Genomic DNA, 25827 nt, shown 5'->3' with positions numbered 1-25827 from the left:
TCCTCGCATTGTGCGTGGAGGCTCATATAAATGTGTTTCCTCTTTAACGTTCTAGTTTATTTAGCTGGTTGTTGATGTTTAGTATAAAGTTGACTGATGATGTACAGTGTAAAGCCAAATAAAAATGTGTACATACTCTTGTTTCTTGTGTCCTTTACTCGATGTGAAATCACAATCTAAAAACAATATTTCTGCACTTCCAGATCAATATTTCAGGGTCATAATTCTTTTGACACCATTTTGCTTCATTTCTTTTGTTAATTTTGAAGCTTCCTATAGAACCAGCTTCTGTAGATATTTGCTTTAGTATATGGTTCTACAAACAGCATTGCTACACTTGATCTCAACACAAGTGCCATTTGACTATAATTTTCCATCTACTTACTACCTTACACTATACAGACTCCTGAATGACCCAGCTAGGTCATGCAAAAATCGGGAGAACTCGGAAGTGTTGGTGGGTCAGACGAACGTGAAAGCAAGAACAGGATAATAGGTCTGAGTATGACTGAAAATGAAGACGAAGGCAGCTTTTATCTGGTTATTTGGTGAATAGCAAACGTCAAGTGTTCCTCTTCCTCACCCAAACCTAAACCATGTGAGAAAGATATGTGGTTGAGTTTTAACATTATATATTTAATATACTAACTTTTAAAATGCAGTATATCCAAGCTGAAGATGCTAAAGGTTAGCATAACTACAAACAATGTAATGATGTGTTGCTTCCTTTAACTTTAGAAGTAAGAAATAAACCGAAGAAATTGCTTTTGTTGAAATCTTTTGACTAAAGAAATGTGCAATCTATAGAGAAAGCCAAAATTAAAAAGAATATAAAAAAATGTCCCTAACACGGTACATAAATATATTGCTGTAGTCACTGAAGTCAAAAAGCTTTGGGAATGCAAGGAAGGAAAAATATAAATCTCACAGGCACGAAAAGCGAGAGTGCGCCTGTGAGCCGTTGTAAAGTTTCATCCTTCATGTCACTACTACTACTATCCAAACAAGTAATTTTGTCCATCGACTGCAAATTTTCCCTCACAGAAATTTAAAATGTTACTCAGAAATGCTGTAGTTCACGTTAAAGGGGTACCAGGTAAGTGATTACGATTCAAAACCTCAATAAGGCGTCGGTAATCTACCGAGGCAACCCTAGGAAGGCCTAGCCCATGTGATTTATAAAACCTCAAATACCCTAGGTTACCGGTACGGCAGTCCGCCCTGCCTAGTCTAAGATTTACGCCATAGGCTAAATACCACATAGGCCTACAAATGCAAACATCATGGGTAGAACTAAAAAATACCTCCGCATGGGGAGGCCTACAAATGCAAGCGGTAATACTTTACAAAGGTTGCGCACCTTATATATCGGTAAATAGCCCGTTACATGTTACCAGTGACACGCTACACTGCTCTCCAGTAGTTCTTCCGGTCGCCTCAGTACATCGTTAAAGTCGGGGCCAGACCAGGTTTGGGCGACTGCACATGCACGGTTTTTGTCTAATTGACCCATCATATTCTCCGATTTAGATTAGACCCAGGCCAACCAATCATAGGCCTAAGATTATACCCGATAGGCCCTGGTCTCTCGGCCTTGCTCTGAATTCGTCCATTTCATTTCCGCCCGCGAACGCAACGGATCTCTGTCTTGGTTGCAGTTTGAGTGTTGTAGATATCACCGTTATATCTAGGGATAGGGATGCCACCCTCGAATTCTTTGCAAGGCACAAAGTGTTAAATTTGACATAAGTGCCCTGGCAGAAGGGAAGAAGCCTTCGACAAGTACCTGGCCTATCACCTCTTCCGCCGAAAGTACCCGCTGTACGAAGGCCAGTTTCACGTGTTCATGGTGCTGTCATTGCCCTCTATCCACCGCCTGTTTCCCCAGCGGAACACGGATTTGGTGCCTCCCAACAATAAGGTAAGTTCATTGATGTATATGTAGGCTAAGGTAAATGGTTCCTAAGTAAGGCTAAGAGCAAATAGGCAGCACATATTAGGTAAGTGTTCTTGTTGGCAAGCGGAAGTCAGGGCCACTCACGCTGTCCAAACGTCCACTCAGGCTAAGAACAGCCCACGTGTTTGGACTATGAACTCAGCCAGAACAATGACCGTATGTTGTGGGGGGGTTTGTTTAAGTATACGTAAGAAGTAGCCTACTGTAATTCCTGTGGCTAGTGTGCGTAGCGCAATATGACCTCTTGCCAAGAGTCATTAAAAAAGCGGATAAGGCCAGCAGCACTGTTCCGCAAACCTCCAACTGAAAGCAGATATGTTAAAAAAAAAAAATGGCCCAGGCTAGCAGTGTCTGTAGGTGCATAAGGTTAGCTGTTGTAAGTAGAGTGGCGGGACAACATTTTGAGTGCAGTGTAGTGGGTCAGCCTAATATATATAGTGTAGCAGGTCAGCCTCACATAAGTAGAGTAGCGGGTCAACCTTGTGTATTTGGAGTGGACATCATTTTGTGTGCAGAGTAGCGGGTCAGCCTCACATATGCAGAGTAGTGGGACACTGCATACCTATGTGTGTCGTTCCCCCACCCAAAAACCCCAGTTTCCCAACAGGGTCCCCCTTACTGTTCGTTCTTAATTAGGTTATTCATATGGCGCAAAATCATCCGTTTTGTGAATTCCTCCTTTGTGCTGGTTCCCCCCACCCATTAACCCTGGGTTCCCAACATCATCCCCCTTACCGTTTGTTTATAGGCTTTTGCATATTCACTTATTGCATGTCCACAGTAATTATGACAAAATACACGTTTTCATTCATTTTCTAGCGTGAAAAAACCTGTGCAACTGTTGTAAATTTTTACCGCTAATACAGCAAAATTGTAACCAGTAAACACCCCTGGGGTATGTTAGGTTGGTATTTTTAGGGGTGTTTACTGATTACAATTTTGCTGTATTAGCTATGGACGGGGGTGGGGGCTCACCGCGGAATGCCGGTTTAGGTCTACTCCGTCATATAGTTTTCAAAGTTCAATTACAGTTTAGTTACAGCCAGCTGACAAAATATTACTTTAAATTCTTGTCAAGCAAGTAAAATACCATAGGAAAACATCAATTGCCATAATCTAGCTTACCGCGGAACTACGGTTTAGAATTACCGTTATTTTTTGTTGGTCAACTGTAATTAACCTCAGAAGTTGTATGCGTGCCATCCTGGAATGCTTTCATGCTTGCGTAGTGTTATATCGGAGCTTTCGGTAAAAGTGGAGTTTCCTTCACCATGGGGTCTGGGGACTCTGCCCCCTGACTAAGAAACATGGCCTGCTAGGTTACGTTAGCTTAGGCTATGTTAGGTTAGTATAGTTCCTTTTATAATAAGTTTCTTTAGCCAATCCCTTAAACATATGGCCCCTTAATGACTTGCACATGCGCAGAACCATTCCATAAAAACAACACGGCAGTCCAGTCTTTCTCCCAACGATTTTCCCCACCCAAAACCCCTCGTTCCCAAAAGGCCCACAACCACATTGGGTAGATTGAGGCTAATAATAAGTAACCGACAATAAACAGCACAGCCTCCTTCACCAGCAACACTAGCTAAAAGTATAGGAAAAATCAATTTCCAAGGTAATAGTCCATGTGGAGCTGTTGTTTAGATTTACCACATCGTGCTGCAGACTGTACAAGCATTAGGCTAGTTACGTAGAGAATGGGTAGTATGCAGAGTAGAGAGACAGGGATAGGCATTGGTCATTTTGAACCTACTACTACAAAGGGGTAGCCTAGGTCAGTCCATATGCTTGATGTTGAGTGTTACTTTGGGGGGTTTAGGGGGGAGCAAAGTCCCCCCACCTGGTCAGGGCGCAGCACCCTAAGTCAGGTTAGGAAGCTAAGTTCTGGTTAAGTCAGTGCACAAAAGTTTAGGAAAGGTTAGGTTAAGGTTGTTTGGTTAGTAAATTGTAGTTAGTGCCAGACCATGTGTTCAAACAGAAATTTGGTCCTGCCGATGTGTTTCCGATATTCACAGCGCCCTAAGTCAGGTTAGGATGGTGAGATCTGGTTAGGTCAGGATATGGCATTCTAGAAAAGGTTAGGTTTAGTCCTGAAAACTGGACCCCTCCTGCGCAATATTCTAAGGGTCACATTTCTTCTGAAATGCCCACTATAGTCAAGGGTTACCCTTTGTCTACATTGGCTCTGAAAGGTTTCTGTTAGGCTATGTTTTCATCATTACGAACTATTACTTAATGAGTTAGGCTAGGCTATTTGAAAAGTTATGAGTTTAATAAATCACTAGCTGGATATATGAATTTTGGCTCCTAGTGTAGTTATGTCCCATTAGTGATCCCCACCCCACCCCTGAGGGTAGGATTTTCATGTAATGATTTTTGTTGCAAATCTTTTGGCCAAGTGTGTTGAATTTGGTTTGGAAGAAATGGGAAGGGGAGTAGCAATACACAGAAACAAGTGTTTTGGGAATAAAAGTGATACCAGAATTATAAAAAGCACCAACAAAAGTATAAAAAAAGGTGAAAGCATACTCTTATTAATCTTATTTATGCCAAATACATCAATTATTTTATTTTTCTGAATGCTTGGTTATCTTATGTTTTATACGTTTCAGACCATTATTATTGGCAAAAAACCATGAGATTTTGTATTATCCCAGCCCCTGTTTATATCCAAAAAGAAGTGAGCTGCGCCAACATGGCATTATACAGTATAAAACATAGATATCACAAGGCCTGTTATTGGGATGTATCAAAAAGTTACTGTCCTTAACCTAACCTAAGACTCTCCCCAGGAACACCACCTAACTGGATATAGAGCAGTGGTTCCCAAGTTTTTAAAGATCATGAGCACCCAATTGTTTTCTTGGTAATTATGAGAGAAGCACTTTAATTTTGGAACTTGTAAACCAGTCCTATTTTAAATCCCACAAAAACCCTAGATTCTTTGCAATTAGTCGTGATGTACCATTTTGATTAACATTGTTTTTAATATTAAATGGCAACTATTTTATTAATATTAAATGACAACTATTTTGTTGGTGAATATCAGTAAGACTTACCTGTACTCTGAATGTATATTTTTTTGCATTTCTTTAAACAAGTTTCTATGTTTTTCTTCTTTTTATTAGTCTGATATAATGTAATAAATGTAATAACAGTGCTTGTCAAAAACTTTGATTTGAGATAGAGGATTAATTATCTTAATTATTTGTCACTGTTTGTCTTTTCAGATGTTTGTGTTCATGACTATGTATTAATATTTTTTTCTTATTTTTATTAGATAAGAGTAACTACAAGTTTCTTGTGTTTGACGGTCATTATTTGAATTAGAATACCTGTGGTCATTATGTAGGTGAAAACACAAATACTGAAGCCAAAGTGGAAATACATAGTACTTTACGCAAGGGGAAGACATTCTTCATCCATGCTCCTAACCTGTCATAATAGGCCAAACCATTATTTTTTCTAATTGGCACAACGTAGTCTAGCCTAGTTTGTGTTTATCACAAGAGCAAGTACATAACTTAGCCTTCATCTGAAGTAGTTCTGGTGCTGGTTTCATATATTTTTTCATAAATACAGTAATTAAAGTAATACTGATTACAATCAATCTTTAAAATATGAGAGAAATATGAAGATGTAAATCTTGAGAAACATTTGAGTAGATGGAGGTCTCAAATTCAGGAATGTTATGTTGGTTATGACCATTTTAAATATAATGATTACAAATGGTGTGTTCACTGATTTAGTAGTTCTCATTTCTTATGTTTTCATCATGCAAAGTTTTCATATCTGTAAACTGGAAGTTTGTGCACATTTATAGGCAATTAATGTATGTCTTCTCAGAATTGTTACTTTTTGTTAGGTTCTCTGTTAGCCAACTTGAGGAGGGGAACACATTCAGGAGGGCAATCCAGCAATGATGATATCAATCCTGTGTTTGTGAACCGGAATCCTCGCAATATGGAAATGTTACGAATAGCACGAAAGCCTCAGGGATATGCACTTGATGAACCAACTAATCATTATTGGTACAGGTAAGAATTGATACTGATTTATTGTTATATAGTATTATTTTAAAATAGGATGTGAATGATTGTAAGCTTTCATGCTTATCCTATGCCATGGAAATTAGAGAGCAGAGCAGTTGAGACATTCTGCCTCTGCATTGGAAGAACTTCAGTAGCATGTCTTAGAATGTTTCTTATGGTTGAGACAAAGGAAGGAAAGTAAACCTTTGAATTTAAATATGCTAAGATTCACAAGTTTGAAAGCTTTAAAGTTCAGGATTTACCTCATTGGAAAATTGGGATATGACATGAGACAAGGGCTGTGCCATGGTCTTTATATCATATTCTTCCACAACATTGAGTTAATGATTGCATGTTTGAGGTACACTCATACACTTTCCACTGTTTTGAAGGGTTTTAGCATGTTTGTTTTAAACTTCAATTACTTTTGTTCATTATGCAACTAGTTAGTTACCTAATGGGTTTTCTAAGGCATAGTATATTGGTATTTTGTAGATGTGAATGTATTCCAAGTTATTCCTTGGACTTTTTTTAAAGTGTTTATATTCTGAGTATAAGGATGAGCAAATAGTTTCATAATGGTAGTTCATCTTGTTAAGCAAATATTTTTATGCAATGGGTTGCAACATAAAGTAAAGACTATCAACTGCCACAGTAGTTGGCAGTTAGTAGAGCCCAGCCACCCAGAGTACATAAAAAACCCGACTTTGGCCCTTTATACCTCTGGAAATACAGTATTCAATCCATTGGGATGAAACTTTGGCTTTAGAGCTTTCCCACTAAGGTCTCTAATCGTGCAAAATTTCATTGAAATCTGTTCAGGTGTTCCAGAGATCCAGATATTGAATTTTGGCATTCAGGGGATGTGGTAAGTGGTGGGTGGGTGGGGACCTAACATATCTGTGGAGCAATAACGGTAAAAGATACAGCTGAGTTACTTAGTTTTTCTGAAAGCTCATATTCTGGAGGGGTGCTTTAATGGTTTGTTTTTTTTTAAATAATGAAATTTTAAAGTTACAGTATGCCATTCAAATTAGCCACCAAAATTCAGATTTCTTGATGCTTGTGAAACTGACTCAAAACTCTATTCTTGGGGTAACATGTAAGACAAATAAAGCAGATGGGGGTGAGAGTAAGTAGGCATCTAGATATGTATCTCAGGAAATTTCAATGACTGAGGTGGGTAAACAATCCTAGTATTCAACAACAGAAAGTAATCAGGTTACTTTGGATGACATTTTAAAGATTTAAAGGGGTGAAGGTTGGGGACAGCTGACTTACGGAAATGAATCAGAATTTCATTGAAGGAGCAGTTGGATGTTGAATGAATTTTAGTGACCAATGAAGACTTCTGGATGAGGGCAGTCAGTGAGTGGATTACTAAATATGCATGCATAAGAAGTCAGTCATGGCACAAAACAGCAGATGGAGTTCATTGATGTCTTGGTAACTGTGTAACTGGCAGATGAAAGTCAGATATATTCAAAAGACATCATACAATGCCCATTTGGCCCTGGACTCTTTCTTCCTAGTCATATATTGTACTAGGCAAAAATCAAGTTGGTCATCATCAGTTAGCCTTTTATGAACAGATAATAGACAGTGAAGCTTTGATATCAAGTAACAGCTGATCCCTAGGTGACATGGACTATTATCATTAGTCATTAAACAAAAGATGCCTAAGACCACTTACAAGAGAGCTAGCATAGCCTTCATAAAAGTAAATCAATTAAGTGAAATTATATGATGGCCTTTGGAGTTGTGATATTGTTTAGGAATGACTCAAAGCCATGATCATAAGAATCAAATTTGAGGAGGCATGAAACAGCATCATCCAACCAGCAAAACAAGAATTGAGATTATTATTTTTTTTTTTTTTTTACTGGACAAAATAACATAAACTTTAACCTTCACAGTATTTCCAAATTGCAGAACTGTACAGAACAAGTTAGACTCATGAGCTTTTATCTAACATTTTTATGTATTTTTGTTGAGCAGGCTCACATGAGTTTTATTCATACTTTGGTTGTCTTTCCTTGTTTTTATGTACAATCATTTTTTTTTATTCTCCATTTTTATTCTCCATTTATCCTGTTTTTGGTTACTTTTCAAATTGGGGCCCCGAGGCTTTTAGCAATCTGCTTTTCCAGACAGAATTGCATCTTGGTGGATAGTAATAATAAGAATAATAATCATAAAATCTATTAGATTCTCATATGAAGTAGGTTTAATTGTATTTTTGTCAGCTTACTGGTCCCTGGGCTAGACCAATGATGTTAGTTTCGTGTTTCTCTGTTCATATGAGGAAATTACATCAAAGAATACTGTTTCATTATGAACTCAGTATCACATTTTATCCATAATCTGTTTTTTAATAATCAGTAGTGTTGGGGAGCTTACTGTACGTCATCAGTGTCTCTGTGGTTTCAGGTTGGAATTCGAGCAAACACAAAAACACATAATTGGGAGAGTAGAGCATTACACAGGCACCATTGTTGTCTCTGCTTCCACCAAAGAATGGGCTATAAAGCAACATTTGTATTCAAACATTGATGTCAGCGCTGCTGAAAATATTGGACGAATACTTGCGCATCGGTGCTTACAGTCTGGAATCTGTGAGGTGCACACTGACTTGACAGACTTGTCCAAGTCTTCAGAAAAGGTAAACACTTTATTGATTTTGATCTTGGAACATATAGTGTTGGGACTTTTTGATCTTATTTGATTAAGTGTTTTTATATACTGTATATTTTTCACTTGCCTTCATACTTCAATTCCATTTTTGTATCCAACATAAATAAAACACTGAAAAGCCTTTACAAACTTGGAAAACTTAAGATATAAAAAAGAATTGCTCTCATTTAGAATATATTTCACTTTGTAGTAATAGTGTAAAAACTTTTGCTTTTATGCTATTACATTATTATTGTATCAGTAATCTTTCTGTTTTTAGCCATCCGTTTTCATTTATCTGTGTTTTTCCGAGCTCATTATGCTGTGCTAGGAGTGTTACTACATCTAGTTTAATCCTTCTTTACTTTTACTGGAATTGTGATGGAATTTTAAGGTAGTGTTCAGATTTTACAAGTGGTATAGCTAGTTTCAGTGGTAGAGTAGGTGTTTAAATAATATCATGAGAATCATTCCAGAAGAGAATACTGCAGTGAACTAAGAAACAAAGTATTCTTTGTTACCATCATAAGACTTGGCTTGAATAGGTCAGAACATATTTTGGAAACATTATTAATTATAATTTTATATTTTTTTCATTGGAATACATCCCATGAATTTTGATCTTTTCATTGTTTAAGTTTTCATTGGTGATAGAGAATTCTTTTTTTCAGTTTTTTTTAATTAGATTGTTAATTTTAAGTTGCTATGAAAAATTCATGATATCTTTAGTCAGTTAACGTATACCGTAACTCATCAATGTTTTTTTCTCAGTTGAAAAGATTTATAGCTGCTTTAGAGGAAGGAGGTGTTCACATGAAAGAACCTGGATATATTGGTGCACATGATATGTACCGATGGAAAAGATATCATCCGACTTTACCATGGCAAGTGCTTGAAGAAGATGTATTGAAAGAAGACAAAGAAAGGTCACTGAAGAAGGACGACAAGGAGGGATCTTAACTGCAGGCTGTAAAAACTTGAGTTTCATGTATATGACTGTAAAAAATAAATGTGGATGCCCTAATGTTAACTGTTCTTTTACTGTGGTTTAACTCTCCATATCATAAACATCAGTAAGCTTTAATGGTAATAATCATTGTTAACTACCCTGTGCTTTGTCAAGACTAGGTGTTTTGAAAACATAACAGTTTTTTGTTGGGTTTTTTATTAAATATTTTTTCGAAATTCTGGTATAGATTGAGATAAGAAAGTTAAAATTGACTGTTGCACTATCTCGTATGCCAGTGCTCAGTTTTTATTCCCATGATATCAGATTGTTTCACCGCCAACCCTTTACACATAATGTGGCCTGAATTTGCGCAAAATCCATGATACATCTTGCTTAGTAGCAAAGCCTTGCATATCTCTCAAAATTCCCAGTTTCAAGTTGAGTGTGTGCATTGATGAGACTGCATTTTCCAGAAACCTCTCTAGTTCACGAGAATAGTAACCAAATCATAACTTAAAAAGTAGTTATGGAAAATACCGATTCAATTCTATTAAAAAAAAAAGAGAGAGAGAAACAGTAGACTTGATCTACAAATATTCCAGACGTGATTTAGTGAGACCAGTTAGCACAATTTAAGGAAATTTACCCACATCTAAAAACTTTAGTTCTAAATGTAGCTAGCTTTGGCAAGAAAACTTAATTTACCAAGTTTATAAACTTTAATATACTGTATATTCTAATATACTGAATATACAGTATATTCCTAAGAATATACAGTATATTAAAGATTATAAACTTGGTAAATTTATATAATAAGATGTGCTTATTCTAAAAACCTCGTAGGAGGGTTAGTGCCGTCAGTGCACTTGTGGGGGCGTTGTAAGCATTAAAGGTACTTTGCAGCGCCCCTTTGGTCCCTAGCTGCAACCCCTTTCATTTCTTTTATTATACAGTACCTCCATTCATATCTCTTCCATCTAGCTATCCACCCTCTCCTAACAATTATTTCAAAGGGTAACTGCGAGGTTTTCTTCCTGTTTCTAGGTCCCAAAGCTTGCTAAACTATATTCCTTTCCTTATTCTAAAAATAATTTGAAAAGAAAAGATAAAAAATCTCAAGGAACGAACACAAACAGACAAGTCTAGCTGCTTGAAAGTATTGCAAAAGACCTCTCTGAGACCCTTCCTACCCATTCATTATTTTATATTTTTTAGCTCCCAGCATAACCGAGAATAATCTACTTGAACGGCAGCAATGAGAGTAGGCGAATTGGCAACTGTCCTTAGATCCCCAAAACATTGCAACATTCGAGGGTAAATGAATAAGCATTTGGCATACAAATAAATATGTTAATTCGTTCCCAGTGTCACTAATTAGACATTTCACTGATACAAAGATAATTTCTGTAGAAGTATACTTTAATTATAATGATATGAAATGATTTTGAAGTGAATCTTGGGAACTATACTTCGTTTATGCACTACAAATAAAAAAACTATACACTCGAATAGCTAAAAGTTAATTATGAATTTTTTAAAACTGATAATTTTTCATTTTTATTGAAGAAATTTCCTTAGATATAATCAATATCCTTGAAAACGTCCAATCACAAGTGAAAAAAAGAATCTTTGTAGGATTTTTCTTCTTTGGTATGGCTACACTTTATGCGTATCTCTGCAAAATTAGAATACTTAGCAACTTTTCAAAAATTAATAAACCCTTCTACCAATCTCTTAATAAAAGAGTCATAGGACTATGAATAGTTCCAGGAATACTCGCTGGGTTACTCAAACATTGCCTTAAATAAAAACCACAAGAAATGGAAAACATCTTTCAAAACTTTTTGAATTAAATAATTTAGAAAAGTGGTATTTGACAATAATAGGCTGGATGGAAACACACAACTAGCCACTCAGTCTGTAGTTGTCAGTGGTTACATAGTGTTACAGTTCATTCAGTGTCGAATACTAGGCTGGCTCAATCTAGAACTAGTACCATCGTAAGTAGATGCTGCCATCAGTTACCAATAAGGAGACAAACACTTTCCCGCCACGAATGGTATGTTCGAGGGTTTCTTTTGCTGTTTGAAGAAGTCTCAAATCTCCTCCCCTATCTGGTTGGTGGAAACCAGACTTTTTTTTATAGGAATTCTTCAATAGTAGTTACGTGCACATTGAAACCTGGGTTCCAATTGGATATATATATATATATATATATATATATATATATACATATATATATATATATATATATATAAAATTTATTACAACACCTTCTAAAACATAACAAACATCTCACACGTCTCGAACTTCGCCCTACCCGCACAACAACTCTCGCTGCTGGGAAGAAAGGGCGTTGGGTCGGGTATGATACATGAAACATACGCTACCAGGGTCTAAGCGATGTCAGGCAGGGCAGCCGATCGAGACTACAGGTCTACCCCAAAGCCAAATCAAAAGTCCTTCAAAAGAAGGCATCGTGCTTACCCCATACAAAAATGGGAAAAAAGCACGTTAAAAGAAGAAGAATTTCGTATTAAAAGTATGGAACTTAAAAACTATTCTTGATCTGAAAAAAGCTATGTACAGAACAAATTATAAAGAAGCTGAATTTTGATAATTAAATATAAAAAAGATAGTATATACAAAATATTTTGAAAGGGGTATAATATATGAAAATTATTATGTAAAAAAAAAAAAAAGGACTTTTTCGGCAACGAAAAGGTATAATCTTAAAAAACGATGAAACAGCCTCGAAGTAACAAAAAATATCTATGTGCCTGGAATTATTGAAAATGACCGATTATTGGTACATTCCGGTACATTGCCCTCAGTGTCATAATAAAGTTACTACGGGTATTTTGCTTGGATTAATTCTTAGTGTAAGAGGGATGTTATTAGTAAGAAAAAGATGTTCTGAAGACGTTTGTTTTATATATATATATATATATATATATATATATATATATATATATATATATATATATATATATATATATATATATATATATATATATATATATATATATTTCCATTTTTTTTATTATTATAAATTGGCCATTCAGTTCTTTTGCTATTCTCTTATTCTTTTGTCATCTCTCTCTCTCTCTCTCTCTCTCTCTCTCTCTGTCAGCCAGGCTGGAATGAAGATTAAGAGAGGTGCACCAGATGGCACAGGGACTTGGGATTGGGTGCCATAGTTATACGTGCATTGAAATGGGGTCCAGTTGACAGCAGTAGAAATAATAAATATACATATATATATATATATATATATATATATATATATATATATATATATATATATGTGTGTGTGTGTGTGTATATATATATATATATATATATATATATATATATATATATATATATATATATATATATATACAACTGAAATTTATCTGTATTACAAGTATTACATTGTTTTTCAATTCAAAAAACTATTCCTGAGTTGAAAACTTTGTAAACAAATTCACCACGATGCACTTTTATAACAATAAACGAAATCTATGGTCCATATGGCGCCCCTGCGATAAAATACGTCCTTAAAAATAACGAAAAACAATGTTTGCCAGCAACGTTTACCTTCTCATTCATTCATAATGTATTCATTTCATATTCTGTCTTGCATTGTTACACCTTTTCTCAGTCCGATTACTTTCATTTCTGCTGCTTGAATTTGGCTTCTAGTTCTTGATGTTAGTGTCCAAATTTCAAGACCATAGGTCTGAACTGGTCTCAATATGGTGGTATAAATTATCGTTTTCGCTTGTCTTGGTATTTGCCTATCTTTCATGGGAGGATGAACTAGATACATGTTGTTATTAAATTTGTTGATCCGATGATATATGTCTAATTCTGGATTATTTCCATCCAATTCTTTAATTATCTGATGTTTTATTTCTATAAATTATTTGAGTTTTAGAATGTGACTGCAAATTCAACATTTCTTGTTAAAATAGCGAAGAGGCGTTACATAGGTAAAGCATAAAAGATTCTAAATTAAACATACATTACAGTACACAACAACGGCCGAAAAAGGCGCGCATACCGATGATAGTACGAAGTCGCGCCCTTTTGTTAAGTGGTTCAAAGACAACCAGTTTTAATTTGAGAATAATAAGTAAATGCTTAAATTGTTTGTTAGCCGGGGGCAGTTTTGTTCTTAGAAACCATCGTTGGTAAGTGAACTAGTCTTAGGTTGTACCTAGCTTCGTAGTCATAGGTTGTGGCTTCGTAGTCTTACCGTAGGTGGTCTTAAGAATATTAGGCATAAGAGTTGCACTGTTTCCGCTAATTCAAAGCTTAAAAGTAAGTCAAAGAAATACATAATTCCGCAGGGATACATCCTAACGTAACCTTAGGGCAACGTGCGATGACCTAGACCGAGTGCTTGGCCCTCCCTGGAACACTCGACTTGTTAGAAGCAAGATGTGCATGCAACTGTTTTGCTCTTGGCTGGTAAAGGATTTTACAGGCTTTCTCACCCATGGCAGAGCTAGTGATAGGCATACTAGGCCTAAATGGCTTCAGAACTGGTCAAGGCAAACAATGAATGACTGCAAATAGCCCACAGTAGGCTTGAATAAACACCCTCAGGGTAGTTTGCAGAGCGACAGGATTAGGCCTTTCTGATGTTTAGTGTTCCTTTGGGGGGCTTGTCCAGGTCAGGGCACGGCACCTTAATGAGGTTAGGAAGGTAAAATCTGATTAGTTAGGACATGGCATTCTAGGAAAGGTTAGGTTTTTTACGGTATATTATTGCAGTAAGAGGCAACACGCCATAATGACAAAGAAAATATGTTTTTCTGACTGATTTTGATGTAGTTTAGTACGAATTTCACCTTAATTTCGTCGGAAATTAACGGTTTTGAAGCTTAACTCCATGTACATAAGTGGACCAAAACCATCAATTTCCGACGAAATCAAGTTGAAATTAAAGTAACACATCAAAATCAGTCAGAATAACATATTTCCTTATCAGTGAAACCCACACAACTTAACCTAACCTCTCACAGAAGTACCCAGGTCACAGCCCCTAACCCTAACTTGTCACTTGACTACCCAGGTCACAGCCCCTAACTTATGCGTGACCAAAGGACGAAAAAATAAGGTTCATATCCCGTCTGGCAAGTGCAATAACTTGTTAATGTATGGGTAACCCCGAGCCGAGCCAGTACTAAACAAGTGAAGGGACATTCCATTTGGCCAACAACAAACACATGCACCGCCAGTATCAGAACCTCTAAAAGTGTTAAATGGAAGAAAATAATCCAGGTATTTCTAAGAACTATCAATTTCCGAAGAATTTTAATGTGAAATTTGTGCAAAACACATCAAAATGACCAAGAAAAGTGTATTTCCTTGCCATTTGGCCATGTTGCCTTTTACTGCAATTTTACCTTTTTTAAGTCGGTGGAATTTGTTCCCAGTGTTCTACACTTTCCTCCTAATAATTACAGGATATTAGCCCACTGACAAGTAGCCTCACAAATGATGTGGGCTAACCGAGTTACTATTATAATGTCTGCAGAAGCATAAACAAATAAGCCCTTGTATTTATGAACAGCGAAGTCTGTTGGAAATGATTGGGAACGGTGGCCAGATTACTTAAAAACGGGTTTCCTAATGGCAGCTTGGCTACCATCAAATGGAAGCATGATCAAAATTAACTGACCTTGCCTGGAGTGATATCATGGAGAAATTAACTTAGGTAGATTTAAGTAGTAGCTCCGCGGAGGCGATTTCCTTCTAACTTTACTTTTCTACAGTTTTTTGCTAATTATGGATTTACTCTCCAATTTTTTGCTGCACCTAATGTAATGAACCTGTAATTAACCCCCTGAAGTCCATCCAACAATGGGTTTTGACATTAATCTTCGCAAGACAGAGCACGGGTACGTCTCTTTGGAACGGTTCACACCCCATCCAGCAAGTGCAATAACTTGTTAACGTATGGGTACCCCCCCAGGGCCAGTGCTAAACACAGCAAAGGGACATTCCATCCCCCCGATGCCAGTACTAAAAACAACAAAATGCATTTAACTCCCTCCTGTAACATGGCTCCTCTCGTTTTCTCCAGGGCGCTCCTCAACGTAAACACGTCCACTTCATTTCTGTGTTCTTCCCCACCAAACCCCGACTCTCACAGTCCCCTTTACTGTTGAGTAGGTTAGGGCAATTAACTGTTGGCCGACAACAAACAAACTCACCGCCAGTATCAGAAGCCCTAAAAGTGTAGAAAAAACAAGTTTCCAAGGTAAAAACAGGCGCAGAGCTAGTACTTAGAATTACCTAAACTTATTCTAAATATAAAGGTGTGCTGCAGAAGTAAAACTTTTAGGCTATCTGGCATATGCTCTTTGTGACATGAAAGTAGCCTAGCCTATTAGTCTACAGATTAATTAACTTGGTCAAAACCAACAAACTGGACTGCCAGCTCATCTTTTTGAGCCACAACCCTAGGAACCTCTCAGTATTTGTAGTTGTCTTCTTGAAATGGCCATGGAGCCCTTGTCCAGTTGTACTTAGGCTCATTGTTTTCTTGTGGAAAGTCATACGACTAACATTACCTCCACAGGGAAGGGAGATTAGCGAATATGTTGGAGCTTCAAATCGCTGTAGCCTAGAGTCTTTTTTTCATTGGTGACCATATGCCTTTTCATCCCAGTGAAGAACCAGCTCAGACAGTATGTATACTTGTTTGCCCCAGCATTTAAATTAATTTTGTCAGATAGAATTCAAGTTACATTACAGGTTTTGTTTGTTGACAATGTTTGGGCAGGCTATATGCATGAAGGCAGCCTTTTCAAGCCAAAATTGCAATGTAACATACATTGTAAAATGACTCATAGTACTCTTTTTAACTGTTCAAAAGTAATCAGCTTTGATACTTTCCCCTGTACTGCACAGCACTTCCAAAAATATCTGATCATGTTACAATTTACAGCCCTCATTATTATTTTCAGTGTCATTCACAAGTTTTCAAATATTTCAGTATGGTGATCCAGTTAGTAGCCTATATAGATACCATTTGTTGTTATTCAAATATGAATTTAATTGAAAAGCATTCTGCAATACCATACTTTCAAAATATAAATAATATAAATAACATTGCCTTTAAAGTACAGGGTTGGCTTATCATATGTTTTAGGTACTAATTATTTTAAACTTGATAATAAACTGTTGTCATTTGACTTAATGGAGATATGTGTTATTGCTTTTATGTATTACAAAATTACTGTAACTTTATTAATTTTTTTCTTGATCTACAGTACAATATTCAATTTGGCAGTAAAATATGTAGAGTATTTTCTTGAAAATTGAGGTACATTATACATTAATACTATTAAAAGCATGACCATTGCCTAGTTAATGGGAGTTAGAGATATATTAATTTCTCACGAACTTTGATGTAAAATTTTGTCTCGTCATCAGTACCACAGCTGTTTCTTTAAATATTAATTTCTCATGAACTTTAATGGTAAATTTTGTCTCATAGTCAGTACCACAGTTATTTCTTTGACAAGAGTCCCAATTTGCCCAATATTCTGAGATTCATTTTGTTTCACTTTGTTTGGTTTTATGTACAGCCCTCCACAGGGATAATTCCCTCTTTGGTGGGCCCTTGTACGTTTTCAAAATAAGGTGCTTCTGAGATTTTATCATTGTTTTTCAGTGTTTTCTCGTCAGTATCGTAGCTCCTGCAGAATAGGAGAGTCTTTAGTTCTTTTTTAAATTTGCTTTTTTGTATTAAATTGCATAGAAAATTATTAGTCAAAGCCATGATCCATATTATTTTTCACCTTTGACACATATTCTTTATATACTGCACACTTATTGCCATCATATGTTTTATGTTTAGTATTACTATGGCCTTTCTTTACACAATTTTTACACTTGAAGATGTTGCTAGCACATTCATTTGATTTGTGATTTTCACCACATCTAGGGCAAGCTTGGTCATTTCTACAATTTGTCTTGCTGTGACCAAATTCCTGACATATATAGCATTGATAGGGCATGTAACAATCATATACTTTACAACAGCTATACAGTGTACACAATTTGTCACCTCTATCATAGATAGCCTTTCGTATTTGTGGTGTGCATTTGATGATATAGTGTTTATATTTGTCATCTTTGGCTATCATTTCCTTTACAATTTTCAGGTCGTCATTTTCAGAAATAATGTTGCCTATCCATGGATTTTTCTTTATGATGTTATCGACAATATCATCTTCATCCTCCAGGACATAGACTACTTTATTTTTGGTTTAAGTTTACTCTTCTCATTTACTGACATATTGCTGATTTCCTGAATCTCCATTTTTGCCTTTTCTAAGTTATTCCTGTCAGGAAATCTTACAAATAAGTGTCCATCTCTTGTTGTTTTAACCTGTTCAAGTGTAGCCGTTATTTTACTCATAATTTGTCTCTTCTCATTTGCTGCTGTGCTCTCTCTGTTTGTAGATTTGATCAGAAGCACTTTTTTTGTGTAGTGATTCAGCATAAGTTTTGTCCATGTTTGTCATGGCCATTATATCTTTATCAGCATTGTCAGTTTTGTTTTGGATTTCATCTATGTTGATCATTATGTCACTAGTTTTCTGAGCCGAATCCTGAATCAACTTTGTTAATATCTGTGTTTTCTTTTATTTCTTCAAGTTTATCTTCAATGAGTTTTTTGTGTGTTCTTTGTTCAGGCCTCTTGCAGTTATTACATATGTACAATATGTTATCACTGAAGTATGGGTGTGTATCTGACCTCTGATACCTGAACATTCATAGTGGAACCATGCATCACACATTTCACAGCAAGTTCCTTCATCATCAACTTCCTCAGAGCAATGCCCGCAGGTTGCTGACTCTTCGATTTGGGTTGACTCATCCTTCAGTGTTTTCTTTAGTGATTTATTTTCTACAGTATTTGTTTTCTCTCTTTACTTCCTCTTCTTTGTATTCACTTTGAACATTGCGCAGGTTAGGTACTTTTACACAGCACTTCACAGACATGTTCTACCCACATGAAAGCTACTCACAATTAATCAGGAGATTAATGATGGAGCAATTGTTTGTTGTAGTAAAACACCTGTAGTTTACTGTACTAACAATGCTGATTAAAATAGCCAACACTGACATGAGCCGAAAATTGTTCACGAATTGCAGACAAGCTTAGTCTTGACATTATTTTTATAATAAAACGTGTTTTTGTTTAATTGACTCATCTAAGCCACATTTGCACAGGGCAATCTAGTAGACTGATCTAGAAGTACCCAGTCTGTCGATCATTGCTTTATTTACTAATGTTTAATTATTGGTGCTGTATTTATCTTTTTCATAGTAATTTAATTGGATTTTATATATTTCTTGTGCTGCATGTAATTCAGACACAGGTGCAAAGGGCTGATGGTTTAACTGTAAAATATTCATTACTGTTTATCAGCGATTTCTTGGGAAAAGCAAGCAGGATACGCAGGACCTTGCTTAATTCAGCAAAACATTTAATTGTGCTGGATATTTTTTTTGGGCTAGTTGCATTTGTAAAGGGCACAAAGTTGAATATGAAGGCAAAATCACAGTGAAATTACTCTTGAAAAAGTAAGGTTCAAGATTTGATTATTAAATTCTTTGAAAATCCATATGCTGTACACACATTGCAAACAGGTTGAATGCAAGCCAGCAATTTATTGGTTGTTCTAACCAGTGCTTCATAATGGTTATCCAACATTTGCCAAAGAATTTTTCTCTACTTGGAGTTTTTTTTTAATTGTGTGTTATATGTATGCAATAGGTTACTGATGCGTTTATAACGTGTAAGTTTACCTTTCCTATGTACACTTTAGTTTATTTATGATTTTATTATCACTGCACTAAATTAATCCAGCTTCAGAGAATGAAATTTTAATTTGAGTATCTGTGTTGAGATAGCCTAAAGGATTTTTTAAGTTCAGATTAAGCAGTGGCTAATATTTTGTCTTTGCGTAACCTAGTGGACCTGGTTTATATGTAAGTGTAATGTGCTGTGTTAGCGTAAGTAAAGTAAAATTAATGTTGTGAGCCTTTGAGGTTCCGACCAGTCCTCAGGACCCTCAGGTCATCCTCACTTCAAAATATAAATCTACGTGACGCACCAAGTACTGCCAAGAAACACAGATCCAGCGCTCCTGATTCAAGTGATCTTTTACACATTTTTCAGATGCAACTTTGTCATTGTTAGAACTGTAATTACTGACATATGTCAGACGCTGCAAGCTTTCCAACCATATGTATTTAAAATCTCCTCATAATTTGTTTATAGAATTGTTCACTATTTTTCAGGTGTGAGAAAACACATCTGTCTGTATATAGATGTTGCCTTGATTTTCCCTAATGTCAAATGCTACTTTTCCGCTCGCAAGAGTTCTTGACCTGTCAGGGATTTTGTGTCAATAAATTAGAATACCTTGACTGCCCTTTACTCGCTACCTTGTATGAGCCACCCTCCCAACAACATTTCTGGAGTCTGGGGTTCCTTATGTTTGTTCCAGTAGGGACATTCCATATGTCTGATCACCCAACCAAGGAATTTGTGCTGTGCAAGTACAGTTCATGATTTCCTGTGGATGCCTGTTGTTCCTCCTCTTCATGTATTCCTCTTGATTTTGTTAGTGCTGTGGCAGAAATGTCAAATTCAGTTTTTCGCATGGCAGTTCCGTCAAGGTATACATTTGTTTGTCAAGAAAAATGAAGTTTTAATTTAGTCTTGTCTTTTTTTTTTTTTTGTTTCAGGACACACACAATAAATATGATGAATGGAACAGACACAGTTGCAAATGGAGGAACAGTTACAAATGGAGAAGCAGTTACAAATGGGATTGCTACCCCATGTCGTGGAGCTCTTATAGTTTTAGAAGGTTGTGATAGAACGGGCAAGACCACTCAAGCACAAAACTTGGTCCAGTCCTTGAACAGTGCAGGGAAACCAGCAACATTTATGAGATTCCCTGGTGAGTAAAGCTAAGGTGGTTGCAGTTGTTGTTGTTTTAATATTGAAATTATGTATGAAATTGAAGTGTGTAAGGCTTGAAATAGATTTAAAAGAACTAGGGTGGGGGGGAAAAAATTGGGATTTGAAACATTTGAATATTTAGTGAGCTTTTACAAAAATGAAGACAAACCAGTGGTGTTGATACAAGTTATAGTCAACAAACCTAATGCTGACTGGCTACATGAATTAACCAAACAATCCTTAATGACAAGTATTCTAGCTACCTGTAAGCACACTTCTGATCTTAATTCAATGTGAGCCTGCATGAGTGTTCCTCCAATTACTTCCCTTTGTGCTTACTTAATTTTTTATTTTCAGTTATCTATCAGGTAACTAACATGTACTTTACACTTAGCAGTCAATTTAAGAGATATTAACAAATTGATCACATCCTGAAACAATCAGTTTAAGAGATATTAACAAATTGATCACATCCTGAATGGTGGCATAGGAAAAAATAATCAAAATATGGTAGCTGACAAGTACAGAAGTCCTCTAAGTTCAGGTCTTAGTTGAGGTGTTGCTTTAACAATATTCAATAAGAATAACAGAATTATCAGTTTATATTCCACTGTAAAGTTTGGGCAAATATTGTTCTAGGTCTGTTGTTTCACAAAAATAATGGGAAGTCCATGTCTTCAATGTAGAACTTGAAAAGTCTTGTGCTTTTATTCATAATTTTTTTCATGTCAAGAATGTTAAAGTTTATGGCCTCACCATTAGTTCAACAGAAACTTATGTAGTAATAAGTGGATGAGAAAATGGACTTTACATGAATGGTGGGTTGATCATAATGGTTAGTAGGCTAAAAATTTTAAATTTGCTGTTTTGGCTCTGCTCTCTTTGCAGAGAAATATCTAGTTGAATTGGTAGGGAGCAGGAGTTTTGGCTGCTTGTCAGAGTTTGGTTTCAACAGAATGTTCACATTGAAAACAAAAGCCTCTGTGTATAATGTCAGTGTTTGCTCTGTTGTGCAAATGGATGGCCAACTTATGCACATCATCTCAAGAGAGTGACAGATATGGAGGTTGTGAATAGAGTAAATTCAGATTCCTTTTTTTAGTCCATGGGAAATATTTGATTGAAAAATCACATGCAAGCTTTGGAAAGTATGCTGAACATTCAGGAATCTGAATATCTACAAGAAATGTAATTTTTTTTAGAAATTTCTTACACATATTGGCAAGAAACTGAACATATACCAGCAACATTACAAAATAGACTCCTAAAGGGTTGATTTTCTGCTGCCTACCATCAACAAATATATTGCTGTTTTAAAATGAATGCAATTAATGTTTCTATAAGGAACCCCAGTATTTACTTTGGCAAAATGTTACTGATATTGGCTACAAGAATAAGAAGAAGTAAAGAAAAGAAGAATCAGCTTTTTTTTTCTATTTTACTATTCAGAAAATCATGTATGGTTATAAAATACTATACATTGGTAGGGTACAAAATTGTAATTGTTTTTAAGATTAGTCTGAAATTTTGATGATTTCTCATGTTTGCAACTCTTTTATTGGAAAACTGAGCAAAATTATTCCATTTCTTTGACAGCATTTATAGTGTTGTAGTCTTATTTTTTGCCATTAAGTAATTATAATCTTAATTGTTTTACAACTCATTATAATGTACTAATATCAGTTAACATGATGTTGACCATGTAATTATATTATATTAATAAATATTTTGCTGTTTTACCTCATAGAGAATTAGTTCCTACAGTGTGCCTCAAACCTTAATTTTGATGAAGGAGAATCAACCCAAATTAGTAATGCATGAGGAGTTTTGACTCCTTGGAAAGTTTGGATTAACATTACAGTATTCACAAAAAATAAAAAAACAGAGGTCATTGTATACAATGTAAGTTATCATGCTTGCTTCATGGTGTGGTGAAATGGTTCACATATGTACACCAGCTCAAGAGACTTGATAGCTTTGATTGCCTTGCTTAAGAATGACAGTTTGAATGCACTTATCTCAGAGTGACAAATGCAGAGGTTCTGCATAATTCATGTGTTGATTCCATTTTATGCCCAAATTTGTAGGAAAAGACTCATTGGATTGGCCCTCATAAAAGAATGGAAGAGTATTGAATTACTGTAATATTTTTTCTATGAATAGAAAAAGCTCAAAGACATCTTTTTTAATACTGATCCTGTGAAGTGCATTCTACTGTAAATAAATTTAAGTAATAACCAGTTCAGAAGAAAATGGTCAGGATCAAAGTCCCTGGAAACTGAAGGTGAAAGATGGCTACAACTCCAATGAAAAGGAGTCTGGGAGTTCTGAGGGGAGCCATCTTAAATGCCATAAGTTTCATGCACACCGTAAGTAGTAATGCTCAGTGGAGCCATTGTATTAGTAATAAATGTTTTATAATTATTGCTGTAATATTTTTTTTAGAGCATATAGATTATGTAGTCATTTGTTTCTTAATTAGGATTTCAACAAAAGATGTGGGTGATATCAGATTAATTTGCAATTCTTTATTTAAAAAAAAAAAAAAATATGAACTGTTAGAAATTTTTTCTCCTCAGCATAATGAAGCCTGTTCACCTTCATAGCTATATGTCATTCACAGGGTTTTAGCTTTACAGATAGGACTTCCTGTTAACTTTAGAACTTTGGGTTCCATATTGTTAAACTGAATCCTCTTTGCTTACAATTGAGTTATCTGTTCCAAATCAGCTAATTCTGGGGATACTGTATTCTTCAGCAGTTTGATTCTTCCAATCTAGTTACAAGTCAGGCTAATGTAAATGTTTAATAGTGAAACTAATTAATTCTCTAAAAATTGAATTAATGTTTTCAACACAAACTCATGACGTGCAGTCCCTGGTTATCAGTGTGGGTTCCGTTTCAACAGTTTGACGGTAAGTGAAAGTCACCGAAAACTGAAAATCGAGATTGGCACCTCTGTTAGGTATGTATTGGCGCCATTACCCAATTTTTGGCGCTGATAAGCGGAAATCGGCGCATACTGGCGCCAAAAATTGCCAATTTTCATTGCTAGACAAACACAGAAAAACCGGATTGCCGATAACTGGGGATTGCCTTTATTTAACGGAAACTGAGGATCAAACCAGTTTGGAATCTAAACGTCTAATCTTCTTGGAACCTTAAGATCCATTTGCCACATATGCAGTGCTGCTACCCAGCCAACAAATGACCTTATTTTTTTATATTTGGAAGTGTCTACAAGACATGAAAACCACAAGTATAGCCTAATGTAAAGCGTTGATTTTTATTGAATATATATAATTTCTAAAAGTACATTTTACCCTGGTTGAGACAGATTTCTCTGCTTTTTTAAGAAATGTTTTGACGTTTAGAAGATTTTAAAGAATGTTATTATAACTGTCTGGCAGTTCTGAGTTAACCTCAGTCAAGAGTTTCCTAATTTTTGTCACTGTGATAAAGGGCAGCACCTGGACTTTTAGTTCACAGAATGTAATTCATGGCATATGTTTTTTATAGTATTGATTTTTTAATTTAATTTTTATTTTATTTTAAGTATTTTTAATGGTAGCAAAAAGATAATTATTCCAGAATTTGTAGGCCCTCTTAGGATCAGTACCATAGTTAGGTCATTTATGTGTAGCTTGATATGTAAAGGGAAGGAATGATTTTGTATCTGCCTGCTAGGCATATGTTCATTAAACTTTCATTGTACTGAAGATTATGAAGAGATAATGACAGTTATATTTTGTTCTAATTCCAGATAGAACCACAAAGATTGGCGGCATTATTGACAGCTACTTAGCATGCAGTAGTGAACTTGAAGACCATTCCATCCATCTTTTATTTTCAGCCAACAGGTCTGTATATAGGTATTTAATTTTTTGCAAAAAAAGGGACAAAATACTAATACCAGAGACTATCCATTTTGTTACCTTACTTGAATTTGGTTGTTTAATTTAGCTATCAGTTTCAGTGCAGGATTTTATGTTTCCAGTGTATTTTTTTTCTTTGTTGATTTGGGTTAAATCTCACAGTAATGTATACAGCCTTTCTTCTGGTAATTTTGGGTAGCATGTGCACTCCTTAGGCTCAAAGAGATAAATGAATTTTTATGAATTTATGATTATTGAATGTAATACTTTAGACCTAGCATACTTTCTGAAAATGTATAACACATGACGCAAGTGAAATTCTAAGTCCACGTATATGACCAGGTAAGTGCATTATGCTTGAATCAAAATTCTCTGTCTGGTTCTCAAGGTGCAATGCATTCAGTTCCTAGACTAGGCTAGATAAGAAATGGTATTGGCATGTTCCCTTAATGTCTAGTATTCCTCTTTTGGTCTAGGTAATAGTTTAGGTACAGTATTCCATGGTTTTCAGTCTTTTTGGAAAAAATCATATATTAGTATTCTTATGAGAAAAATAATACATTCCAAGTAGTTGCAATCCACCCACACTTCTGAATTAACTTTGAGTCAAATACAAGTGAATGTTTAATAGAATTGTAACACAGAAATGTAACTCTGCAAAATGTTGATTTAGTAATTGAGTGTGTGAAGACTGGACACATTTTGTTTTTGGTTTCCTTATGTAGCAAAAAAAAAAAAGGATAACGCAGAAAGCTATTCCCTGTGGTTTCAGCTTCACACCTACCTCTTGATGACAATGATATATCTTTCAAGTAAGTTACCTTTAAGCCTTCTAAAACCATCACAGATGTAATATCAAGTGAAACTTTAATATGCAAAATATTTGTTAGGAATACAGTAAAATCTCAAAGTTTATGATTTCAAAGATACAGATTTTTCAGTGTTCTTATTTAGCAAGCATATGGAAAAATATTAAAGTAAGGAAAAACTTGTTTATGAAGCCAGACTTTTGTAAAGAAATCTTTACAAAAAGTGTTAAAACCAGAACATGATAAGAATAAGGTCAAACACACCTAGATGATAAGTAAAGTTACCTTAAGTAGAAATTTGGTATAGTATTTTTATTTAAAGTTTTATTATCAAGGATAAAAGTTAATAAAAGTAAGATAAACACGCTCTGGTAGTAGGAAAAAAGTCAGCTGAAATCTCTTGGATACCAAATACAGTTGCAAAATATAGCATTTGATTAGAGTAAACAGGAAACTGAGGAGCATAGAAATTACTAGAAAAATTGGGTCCCATTGTAAGGGATCTCTCTCTCTCTCTCTCTCTCTCTCTCTCTCTCTCTCTCT

At 35.5% G+C, this 25827-nt stretch overlaps 2 protein-coding genes across 4 annotated transcripts in view; both read left to right on the top strand.

Moving 5' to 3' along the window:
* Window positions 1-959: 959 nt before the first annotated feature.
* mRpL18 (mitochondrial ribosomal protein L18) lies at window positions 960-9694 on the top strand. The gene is made up of 4 exons (XM_067099102.1): window positions 960-1096; window positions 5826-5997; window positions 8422-8653; window positions 9436-9694. Exons 1-4 carry the CDS (start codon window positions 1054-1056, stop codon window positions 9622-9624), a joined length of 636 nt encoding a protein of 211 aa, XP_066955203.1. The 5' UTR covers window positions 960-1053; the 3' UTR covers window positions 9625-9694.
* Window positions 9695-11648: 1954 nt separating this feature from the next.
* The window catches only part of LOC136835493 (thymidylate kinase), a 32816-nt gene continuing 18637 nt past the window's right edge, over window positions 11649-25827 (top strand). The window contains exons 1-3 of one of the 3 annotated variants that reach the window (XM_067099081.1): window positions 11649-11672; window positions 20381-20598; window positions 24364-24460. In XM_067099081.1, coding sequence (XP_066955182.1) covers window positions 20397-20598; window positions 24364-24460 — 299 coding nt within the window. In that variant the 5' untranslated portion in view covers window positions 11649-11672; window positions 20381-20396. Of the gene's footprint in view, window positions 11673-13608; window positions 13792-16206; window positions 16300-20380; window positions 20599-24363; window positions 24461-25827 lie in introns of those variants that run through there. The other 2 variants (XM_067099073.1, XM_067099090.1) reach the window with 2 other exon arrangements.

This window comes from Macrobrachium rosenbergii, chromosome 4 (assembly GCF_040412425.1).
Source record: "Macrobrachium rosenbergii isolate ZJJX-2024 chromosome 4, ASM4041242v1, whole genome shotgun sequence".
Lineage (NCBI taxonomy): Eukaryota > Metazoa > Arthropoda > Malacostraca > Decapoda > Palaemonidae > Macrobrachium > Macrobrachium rosenbergii.
The sequence above is the reverse complement of the archived record's forward strand: the minus strand, read 5'-3'. Positions and strand labels throughout refer to the sequence as shown.